This window comes from Nannospalax galili, unplaced genomic scaffold (genome assembly GCF_000622305.1).
Source record: "Nannospalax galili isolate Female #2095 unplaced genomic scaffold, S.galili_v1.0 scaffold184, whole genome shotgun sequence".
NCBI classification, from domain to species: Eukaryota; Metazoa; Chordata; class Mammalia; order Rodentia; family Spalacidae; genus Nannospalax; species Nannospalax galili.
In genome coordinates this window covers 2296138-2307676 of record NW_008351649.1, presented here as the reverse complement: position 1 = coordinate 2307676, position 11539 = coordinate 2296138, and the positions used below count along the sequence as shown (strand labels likewise).

At 51.1% G+C, this 11539-nt stretch overlaps 1 protein-coding gene across 1 annotated transcript in view; it reads right to left on the bottom strand.

The window, feature by feature from the left end:
• Positions 1–620: 620 nt before the first annotated feature.
• Grhl3 (grainyhead like transcription factor 3) overlaps positions 621–11539 on the bottom strand; it is a 33660-nt gene continuing 22741 nt past the window's right edge. Inside the window, exons 10-16 of the mRNA XM_008848616.1 lie at positions 11236–11314; positions 10993–11126; positions 9493–9527; positions 8384–8472; positions 7544–7629; positions 5402–5466; positions 621–735 (exon numbers count right to left, since the gene is read on the bottom strand). Coding sequence (XP_008846838.1) covers positions 621–735; positions 5402–5466; positions 7544–7629; positions 8384–8472; positions 9493–9527; positions 10993–11126; positions 11236–11314 — 603 coding nt within the window. The remainder of the gene's footprint in view (positions 736–5401; positions 5467–7543; positions 7630–8383; positions 8473–9492; positions 9528–10992; positions 11127–11235; positions 11315–11539) is intronic.

Sequence of the window (11539 nt, the reverse complement as noted above, 5' to 3'; positions counted from 1 at the left end):
TATATATATAACAAGTGAAACTGTAAATAAGAAATGTGTACAATAGGTGGCAAGCTTGTAGTCTTAGGCAGCAGTCATTTTGTTTGTTAGCTCCACGGCTCTATAATTTACATCTTGTATTGAGGAAATTGGTGAGAAGCAATCTTCTCTATAGTGTCTTTAGAAAGGTATTTTCTCTGAAAATCAAGAGTTTTCAAGTTAACCGACAAAAGGGTAAGAACTCTTCTGTCTGAAGTTGGCAGAAGGATCCAGAGTCAGGGTCAGAAGGAGTCCAGGCAGCTGGTGTTGCCCTGCAGGCAGGGTAGGGTAACCCTCTGGAAGGGCATCTGCAGGGGAGTTCCCGGAGGAAGCAAGTGGTTTGGTCTGTGTTGACCCAGGTACATGATCTCTGCTGGGTGGTCACTGGTAGAAAGTTCTGGAGTAGATTCAAGCATGGACAGGGGATTTAGATCCCGGGAGCTCTAAGGTGCCCCCCGGCCCTGACATCAGTGAGTTTGTGGTTTGTAAGACCTCTTCCCTTGAGAAAGGCATTTCAAGTAGTGGTGCTGACACACATGGAAAGGGTGTGTGTGACCTGAGTCCAGTCCAGGAGTTGGAGGATCGAGGCTGAGGCTGGTCCCTCACAGCTCCTTCAGGATGATCTGGATCTTGCCGTCCAGCTCACCCATATCCAGCAGGAAGGCCACATGGTTGCTGTAATGCTGGATAATGTTATTATCCATGTTGACTAGGATTCTGGAAGACAAGAGTAGACATGGTTGCAATGTGTGTCCTGGCCCCTCTGATGTCAAAGATGACGGCAGCATTACAGGTGTCTCACCAACTTCCTCTGACCCTCAAAACCAGCCCGCAAGGTATGCATTCCCAGTGGCCAAGCCTCAACTCAAACCTTGGTCTGCTGGTCACCATGCCCATGCCTGCTGGTAGATTGCTTCCCTCTGATGTGCCTGAGTGCAGATGTTTTTGAGTAACTGATGTGCAGGTCCCGAGGAGACACTGCACTCCTCAGTCATCAGACTGGAGATTCAGAGTATAAGTTCAAGACTAGGTGCTATGACAGTCTGGGTTCAGCAAGAAGCTATACTGAGCTATGGAGGTGTGCCTGCCTGAGCCACAAAACACCTATCTTGAGGGGATTATACAATAGACTGGAGGGATGTAGCCCCATCTCCCCTCACCCTCAAGATGGGACCTGGCCATACATGGACTCTGAAAGGTTCAGAGTCATAGTTTATGCCAAGGGTACCTTATAGGAACTGCCTCCCTGATGAAAAAAACCATAAGAAGGTGACAGAACTGAACATGTATGTTTCACTTTGTCCCTTTTCTGCTAAGCTCCTGAGTAGGTAATAGAGTTGTGTGTATCTACTCACCAACTATCGACCCACCCATGCATCTGTCTGTCCACCTAACCATCCATCTATTTATCCAGCCATTCATCTACCTATCTACCCACCCACCATCTGTCCAGCCATCTAGCTACCTATCCATCTATCCACCTATCCATCTATCTACCCACCATCTACCCATCATCTATCCATCAATTTACTACCATCTGCCTTCCCATCAATCCATCTATTCATCTACCCAGTAGACATGGTTGCAATGTGTGTCCTGGCCCCTCTGATGTCAAAGATGACGGCAGCATTACAGGTGTCTCACCAACTTCCTCTGACCCTCAAAACCAGCCCGCAAGGTATGCATTCCCAGTGGCCAAGCCTCAACTCAAACCTTGGTCTGCTGGTCACCATGCCCATGCCTGCTGGTAGATTGCTTCCCTCTGATGTGCCTGAGTGCAGATGTTTTTGAGTAACTGATGTGCAGGTCCCGAGGAGACACTGCACTCCTCAGTCATCAGACTGGAGATTCAGAGTATAAGTTCAAGACTAGGTGCTATGACAGTCTGGGTTCAGCAAGAAGCTATACTGAGCTATGGAGGTGTGCCTGCCTGAGCCACAAAACACCTATCTTGAGGGGATTATACAATAGACTGGAGGGATGTAGCCCCATCTCCCCTCACCCTCAAGATGGGACCTGGCCATACATGGACTCTGAAAGGTTCAGAGTCATAGTTTATGCCAAGGGTACCTTATAGGAACTGCCTCCCTGATGAAAAAAACCATAAGAAGGTGACAGAACTGAACATGTATGTTTCACTTTGTCCCTTTTCTGCTAAGCTCCTGAGTAGGTAATAGAGTTGTGTGTATCTACTCACCAACTATCGACCCACCCATGCATCTGTCTGTCCACCTAACCATCCATCTATTTATCCAGCCATTCATCTACCTATCTACCCACCCACCATCTGTCCAGCCATCTAGCTACCTATCCATCTATCCACCTATCCATCTATCTACCCACCATCTACCCATCATCTATCCATCAATTTACTACCATCTGCCTTCCCATCAATCCATCTATTCATCTACCCCATCCATCCATCTATTCATCCACCCCATCCATCCATCCATCCATCCATCCATCATCCATCCATCCATCATCCATCCATCCATCCATCCATCCATCCATCATCCATCCATCCATCATCCATCCATCCATCCATCCATCCATCCATCATCCATCCATCCATCATCCATCCATCCATCCATCCATCCATCCATCATCCATCCATCCATCATCCATCCATCCATCCATCCATCCATCCATCATCCATCCATCCATCATCCATCCATCCATCCATCCATCCATCCATCATCCATCCATCCATCATCCATCCATCCATCCATCCATCCATCCATCATCCATCCATCAATCCATCTATCCATCATCCATCCATCAATCCATCCATCCACCTATCCATCCACTTGTCCTCCATCTGCCCATTTATTTCTCATCTCTCATCCTTTGTTGATCCTGTGCAGGGCCTCACTCCAAAACCAAGGGCTTATGTCGCCACCACGTCCAGATTGAGGTTTTAATTAAACTATTGTCTTTCTACTGTATCATTTTTCTGAATAAGAAAAAAAAAAAAGCCCTGTAAATACAAGTTAGGTGGTGGCAGATAAAAGGAAGGCAAAGACCAAGGTTGGGGAAGAATTCACGTAGATTCCTGCTTTTGTGAGGACCCCAAGGGAGGGCAGTGGGGTCAGCAGTGACCCCAAAGCCCATGGTCTGTCTAAGTCACCTCTGGTAGCACCAGCTTGGCAGTGGCTTCTTTGGGGAAGAAGTTTAGGGCAGGGGCTCCAAGATTTCAGGGGCTGGCTGATAGGACTCTATGCATTCCACAGGGTTGTAGGCTGGGGACAGGCCAGAGGGCATGGCTGGACAGAGGCGCAGGCATTCCTGCAACCTCAGGGTTGGGTGTCCATTTCCCACAGTGGCAATCAATCAGCTTCCAGGTACTAGGTGGTGTATGAATGCCTGCAGGGCAGCGGTGTGAAGGTGGACTCCCTCTGGCTTAGAGACCCTCCCCTCAGGAGTCAATGACGACTGCACCCCAGGAAGCAGGGGCTTGTATGAAACTACTGTGGCTTCCTACCTTCCAGCTCTCTTCTGCCTGGGTGGAATTAAACCCCTGGCCTGCTGCCAGAAAAAACAATGTATTGGTTAATCTTTCAAGCACTCTGTGATGCCTGTAAAGTTGATTTTATCTGCTTTGGTCCAGAGGCCTTTTGTGAGGACTTGTGAAAATAAACCAGGCCTGGGGTTAGAATGTCCTCTCTCTCTCTCTGATGCAGACCCTGGTAGAGACAGAAAATATCTCTGGCCTCCCCTTTCCTAAAAAGGAATTTCAGGGAAGATTCTCTTTCAGACCTGGTAGACCATCCTTGGGCTGCTGTTTCCATGGTTGTCTGGGCCACAGAGGTTGCAAAGTGATGCCCTGGGTCATAATGCTGGACAAAGAAACTGGTCTGTCTGGCCACAGACTTTATTTGCACATTGCTTAGTGGTCAGAGGAACAAGCAGGGAGCGTTAAAACAATGGGGGTACGTGGACTTTAGGCAGTCAGGAATCCTTTCTGCAGGTCCCTAACTCAGGATCTGTCACTACTCCGGACCTCAGTTTCCTCACCTGTAGAACAGAAACAGGCATGATCCCACTGAGCTCAGAGGACCTGTGAGATGATGCTGGGTTTGCCAACGGAAGTCATTACAATTACGGTTTGTACAGCTGCTAGGGGTCGAAGGGAAGGCCTCTGGCGACTGAGCCAGGAGGCAGGGGTAAAGATCTGCACAGCTCAACAGGCCTCCCATCATACACGAAGCCACTTCCAGGTCCATCAGCCTAGCCTGGGGTAGGATTTGCAGGGGAGCCCCATACAGGTGGGACAGGGGATGTGGGCGTGGTGCTGAAGGGGAAGTGGGGCCAGGCCTGTCTGGGCAAAGTAGACAAGAAACAGATTCCACTCCAGACAGTGTGTGAACCCTAGTATGAAACCGAAACTTGCAGGGTAAAAAAAAAGACCCATACACAGACAAAACCCTCTAGCTCTCATGCAGCCCAAACTGAAGGGGTCCTTTCCCAGGGGCCACAGGATAGATACCTGCTGTACCCCACCCTTCTGTGTGGGAGGTTGGGTGGGAGCCATAGAGGTAAGGAGAGCTGAGCCTGAGAAAGGCAGTCGGGCCTGGCTCTGGGCAGATGGGCCTCACTTTGCAAAGATTTCTTTCTAGGAGAACCCACAGACCACAGAGTGGGCAGGTCCTGGGACCTTACAGGGGCCGTGCGTAGGTGCAGCTGGATTTAGACTGTCTAGAGGGGTCAGGCTGAGCTCTGGACATAAGGCCTGAGGAACTGGCCAACTCCTGGAGAGTATAGCTTGCCTCCCTCCTGCATTGGTCAGCCTGGAGGTGGAGGAGGCCCAAGGAGCTCCTTGGCTGAGCCTTCAACTTGACCCCCATCACAATTCCCATTTAGCTCTGGGCAGTCATCTCTGCTCGGGGTGGCTTTGCTGGGCCTTCACACCCCTGTGCTTTTGCACCACTGTTCCTGCCCTTACTCATCATTGCTGACCCTCAGTTTCCCTGTCTGTGAAATGTGGGCAATGGCATCTACCTCCGAGTATGTATGGGAGGGTTAAAAATGAGACATGCTTAGTTAGCCTAATCTCTGACACAGGCAGTCGGGCAAATGGTGGTTACCACAATTAACAACATAATGTTGTTAATTGTCCCAGTGACCTTGGGACTTGAACTTGGATCTTCTGATGAGTGGCCCGTGTATTTCCCATCCACCCCAGGAGGTTACTTGTGAGAAGAGCCTCTACCTCCCTCTCACCCCTAACTTTGCCACCAAGGATCAGTGTCTGGTTTCTGCAGGTGGAGTGACAATGGTGGCCTGACAGGGACACTCTCCACCCCTACTGAGCATGCTTCTGTGTCTCCACAGCTTTGTCAGTTCTGAGTAGCCAGCAGACAGGCTGACTGAATAGGGCACCTACCCTCGCTTGCATTTCTTGTAGACCTTGTAGATGTTCTCTTCGGGGAATCCATACTTCTCAGAGATCTGGAAGGGAATAGGGTTTCACTGTCTGTGGTCCAAACTGGGACTATACATACCTTTCATACCGTTGCTTTTTACTTCCTGATTACAAAAGTAATGCATATCTGGACTATGAAAAACTAGGAGGGACTGACAACAGTAATACTATTTTGCCAAAGTAAACACCAGTGGCCTCTGGATGTATACGGTCTCCTCTTTGGATCAATGCATATCACACATAGGCGACTGCATATCATTTTATATTGTCTTATGATAAGCCATATCTCAAGACACACTCAACAAACCACACTTTCAGTGCCTGTAAAATACCCTGCTGAGCATCTGCCATTTCTGCCAGCTACCACCTAGTGCCTGATATTTGGATCATGTTGGTGCTTAGGGTGCTGCCATTGGCTGGTGACCTTGTGCACATCCTGTGGGGACAGTAAAAATGTCCACCTCAGGGGTCTGCTGGAAGAATTAAATGACTCATGTAATATACTTATAACAACTCCTGACCTATACCAAAGTTCTCAAGGGTGGCCAATGTTACTGTCTTGGAAGCAGAGCCTGGTCCTGCCAAGCCGTTAGTAATCTCAACTGATGAGTGACATTCTGAGCTCCAAGTACCCAATCCTGGCCCAGGGTCTAGAAGCCTGTTATGTCCTACTATGTTGGAATTTCTCTTATAGATAAGGCAACTGCTTGGAAGTTTGCTGAGTGGCCTGCCTGAGCCCAGGTAGACAAAGCCAGTCCATTTGTCTCTAGAGTTCCCCAAGTTTTCTCTGTGGAGATGGATCCCATCTGGTCCTGCCTCACACTGGAGCTGCAGAAGTCTGAACAGTCTCCCTCTGAGCCTTAGTTTCCACTTCTGTGAAATGGGTGCTGTTGTTACACAGAGAGGGACTTTGGACAGAAGCTGAGACAATCATGTAAAGGCCAGAGCGCAGTTAAATGCTGCTGCCTGGTGGATCTGGTTGCTGTGACACTGCAGCTAAGCCTGAGCCTGTGACACCAGGGTCAGGAAGAAGGAAGGGTTCAATTCCCTGGGTATTCTTGACAGAGAGTCCTCCAAACCAGAAATGTTCCTGGACTTTATTTCAATATGAACATAGCTAGAAACTACTGGGAGAGGATCTCATCTATGGAAGGAAGAAGTCAAGAACTTTCTGAATGCAAGTTGGGACAGCATGGGCTGTCCCAAAAGGTGGCAAGCTCTCCACCTCTGGAAATACTCAGGTCAAGAGTGGATGCAAGCGAGGAGCTCATTCTATAAACTGCTCCGAGAAGACTCTGAGTTTGTATTCAAGTGACATTAACAGCTTTTTGTGAGCCCCACTTCCTGGGGCAGATGCCAAGCAGGCTGACAGTGCATAACGTGGGCAGGACAGCATGGAGTGTGGAAAACTCAGGCTGGAATCACAGCTCTTCCATTTTTAACAAGTCACCCAACCTCTCGGGAGTGAGGTGATGCTAACAATGTCTGCTGGAGAATGGAAGAGGCAGGCACATGTGGCAGGTCTAACAAGAACTGGGGGCACAAGGTGGGTCTCCATCAAACAACCCATCAAAGCTGCTAAGGGAGTATCTGATCCATTTCCCTTCCTTTAGCTGTCGAGGGGTTCCACTTTTCAAGCCCAGAGCCCTCCTGGCTCTGTGGACCCAGAGCTGCTGGGCGCTGGCTCAGTGCGAGGCTGTTCTGTCTGCTCTCTGGTGACTGGGGATTTGGGGAAGGTCTCCTAACCCAGATACAGCCCTGCCCTCAGCCACCCCAGGCCCTGAAAACAGGAAGAATGAGCCCCCAACCCCCCGGAGGGGAAAAGAGCATCTCTGGGCCTGGCCTTTTTTTTTTTTTTTTTTTTTTTTCTTTTTTGGTTTCATTCCCATTAAAACAGAAACAGGTTTGCAAAGCCAACAAAAGCCCTGGCCTGTCAGACAGCAGCCATCAGATTAAAGAGGATTTATGATGTGTGCGACTCCCAGGGTGGAGCAGGGCTCAGAGATAACATCAAGAGGCACACCCCCTGGCAGGGCCCTGGCCCCCTGCTGGGTGGGACCCATAGGTCACCAGAGCCCTCCTGTGGGAAATGGGGCACCTTACCGCATTCCTCAGCCCCTTCAGGTCTGGGGTCTTCAACATGAGCGCATCAAACACCTCTTCTGTCTCCCTCCGCACGTATAATAGAACTGAAAACCAACAGGGAGGTTTTTAGGGGTTCAGAGAGGATGCTGAGCCTGGGAAGATTGGAGCGGTTCTTTATAAGGCATGATTTTAATGTAGGATGCTTTCTGTGGCCAGCTGAAACGTTCCACTTTTCCTTAGTACCTTCCTAGACTGCCCTGATTTTGGAGGGTTGAATCAGGTCTGGTTCTACGACCTGACAGCTGGTGGCCTTGAAAGGTGACTTCAACATCCCTAAGCTTCATTTTGTTGGTATGTAAACTGGAGTTCCTGCTCCCCACTTCAGAGCAGAGTTGCTGCCAAAATCATAGAGTTTGGAAACTCCAAGTACAATGCCATATTCAGGTCCTGGCTGCTGGGGAGTTTGGTCTCAGCTGTTGGTAGGAATCTTCCCTTAAGGTCAGCTAAGCTTCCAGAAGCTGTGTGCTCCTAGCTCCAAACCACAGATTTAAGAGTCTCAAAGCTAGACAACTAGACAGAGTAGAGTGGGAGCCCCTCTGCCCCGCCCCCTTAGAGAAGCATGAACCTTGCTCAGCCCAACAGGACTGTCCCCTGTGCCAGCCACCCTGGGACAGCTTTCCAAACAAGGTCAAAGCTACAGATGCTCTCCAGCTCTGTGGCTATCTCTCTAGGTTCTCCTCAATCATCCTCAGCCTAATTCATTCCAGGGAGTGAAGCAGGCCTTTTTGCCCTGGCGAAGCCTCACAGGGTGGATGGGTGGGTGGGGGGGTTCTGAGGGATTCTAAGGGTGCAAGCTACCTCTCTGAAGGTCATCTTCTTTGGCCTGCTTGGAGGGCAGAGGTTCGAACTCTTCAGCAAAGGGTGAGCAGGTACGCTTCAGCGGCAGCCTGTGGGGACAGCAGGGATGTGTTGGTGAGGACATCTGGGCCTCCAGGGGCCTGTGGGGTGGGGAAGGCCACAGGAGAGGGACACAAAGCAGCAGGGTTGAAGGTGAAATAAGCTGGGAGCGAGTCTGTCTGGTCAGAGCCACCCTGCCACATGTTGAGAGCATCAGGGCTGGGCTCTTAGCCTTGAGTGACCCGTCTGTGAAGAGGGGCACAGAGAAAGCACAGCTAAAAGCCCTACAGAGAGCTGTCATGAGGCTATGGAAGGTGAACTGTTAGCACATTTCTCCTAGAAGAAGCAAGGCAGGGGCAGCGCTCTGGGAGGAGGAAGGATTGTGGGGTCTGGTGTGAGACTGACTTGAGTTCAAGTCCCATTTCTGCTACTTAATACTGGGTGACTATGGACAAGTCACTTTGCTTTTCTAAGCCCCAGTTTCCTCTTCCAGACCCCTGACTCCTGCTCGCCTAACTCACCAGGGCTGGAGTGAGGTGATAAGAAACAGAATTTGGAATGAAAGCACCGTATGAAACATACATGTTGGTTATGGAAGAAATGGATTCCAACGAATGGTCTGTGTGTAACTGCTACGCACACTCACGCCACCCTCCCTCCTGCTCTGGAGAGGCTCAAGGTTCCCCAGGACTGCTGGGGCAGAGGCTGTGGCTGACAGAGGGCAGGGCATGGGTGGCTGTGGCCTCTGGGAGTGGTGTTTGGGGAGGGGGTATCCTCCAGCACAGCCCTACTCTGTGTTCTCAGCACATGCACCGTCATCTCAGGCTTTTCTTTGGTTTTTTACAAGCAGGTGTCTCGCCAGAGATTCGCTGACTTTCCATATAAAGCAAACCCATAAAAATGCAGGCGGTTTCAGTGGGAAGAAAGGACAAGTCCAGCCTGGTGGTGGGGGAGAGCTGGCTGTCTTCCTGGCCCAGACCTGGCTCCAGATAGCAGGGGAAAGGCAAAGGGTAGTGTGGTGGGTACGGGGGTTGGGTGAGGGGGAGGGCCCTTGGCTGCTTCTCCTGTACCTGTCAGAGCTGCTGTGTCCTGCTGTGGGGACGACCTGTAATAAAAACATTTCTGGTCATACACAGGAAGACAGAGGAGAACAGTCTTAGCTGCTGGAGGCTTCTTGGGGGGACCTTCTCTGGGAAGGAAGGGGATGGTACCATGTCAGTGCCTTCCTATCCTGCTCAGATGAGTCCCTGAGTGAGTTGGGGTCTTGAGTCAAGAGAAACTGTCCAGAGCTGCTGCATCGAGGGACTTGGGGACACAGCAGAAGTGCTCTAGCACCACTGGCAGAACCGAGAGCTGGCCTGAGCCCAGCATATTCAGAGGTGGAAGCTACTGCCGCTGGACCCCCAGCTGGTGACAGGGATAACAGGGAGATGGAGCTGAGGCAGGGGTGGGGTGAGGGCAAGGTGCCTAGAGCACACTGTGCCCCCAGTGCTCCTGCTACACACAGCACTGTCCAGCAGGCATTGCCCATGAGGTCCTGTGTGGTGAGTGTCCGGGCCCAGAGAGGGCGCTAATCTTGAGTTGCCATCCCTACCATGGGGTCTTGGCCTGCCAAATGGAACCAAGGGAGTTGCCACTGCCTGAGGGATGGAGGCCACCAAGCTGCTTCCACAGAGGCAGAGAGGATGGTAAAGGGGGACATGCTCAGGGCCACTCTACACTAGGAGCTCTGTCTAGTTCCAAGGTATGCCTCCTGTCCTAACTCAGACACAAAACACAGATCAGGTATCGTGGACCTTTCTTCAAATGCTCCTGGGGAACCATAGGAGCTGGGCCCTTAGCAGAAGGAAGTGGCCGACTTCTAGAGACGGAAGCAGAGGGGAGGGAGGTAGGCTCTGTGGCTTGACTAGTGTGGCCTTGCCTGGCAAAGGGGACAAACAGTCTCCCTCAAAGGATGGCAGCACAGGAGTGAGGTAACACAGCCAAGTTGATGCCCAGTGCCCCCTGGCTACAGGTGCTCAGGTATGGCAGCCAGGACTGAGGCACATGAATCCTGAGCCAGACTGAGTAGTGTCTCCAAATCCTGGCTGTGTGATTCGGTGGTTCTTAGCTTTTCTCTGCCTCTATCCTGGCCTTCAGACCCAGTATCATGGACTCATAGGGGTACAGCAAGGGTTGGGGATGCAGCCGGGCACATTTAGTGCAGTACATATGGTACTCCCACAGTGGTGCATGATGGGGACCAGTCACCCAACTCAGATGCAGCTGCAGATGATATCCATGTGGGCCCAAGCTTGGATGGTTTGATGCGTACAGAATCCATTTCATTTTTCCTTTTCTAGTGACAGGTCCCTGAGGCTGTACACCCTCACAGTCATTTCTTAGTGACCCTGGACTTATCAGAGGTAGTTGACTTTTAAACAGCAGGACCTGGAAACACTTCAATGGACCATCACGGGGGTGGGGGGCGGAGGGCGGGGAGGTGTAGGGCGATCACTACAGTATACTTAAATGGGCCCAACGTGAGGCCAGGACCCCCTCCAGACCCCTCCCACCTGCCCTTTCCTTACCCCTCCAGGGCGCTGCAGGCTGGAGAAGTGCACATTGGGGATAAACAGCACAGGCTGGGTTTCCAGGTCAGCTTCAGGCCGTAGGTAGGTGGTCTCATTGCCCCTGAAGCCAGACAGTAGGCAGCCCTTGATGCCTGTTGGAAAAAGAAGCCACTGAGCCCTGAGGTCTCTTCCACACAGGACTCTGGCCTCCTGCCCTGGGCCACCTTCCCTCCAGCCCAACCCAGTCGGATGTCTACTGACCACTGTTGCTGGAGTCTGGACATTTGACTTTCCTCCGAAACTGCTTCCGCTCATCATCACGCATCTTCCTCTCAGCTCCCTGCAGAGAGAGGTGGGGGTCACCAGGGGTCAGGGGAGGGGCTGGCCACTTCCACAACTGCTGCTTTATATTTTAAATATGGGCCAGGAAATGGGAAGAGACCAGCATCTGGTCTGGATTGCCTGACTCAGGCCTTGAGAGAGATGGAGAAGAAGGAAGCTTATAGAAACAGAGAGAGGGTGAGAGAGAGTTGAGAGAAACAGAGAGACAGGAACTGGAGTGGGG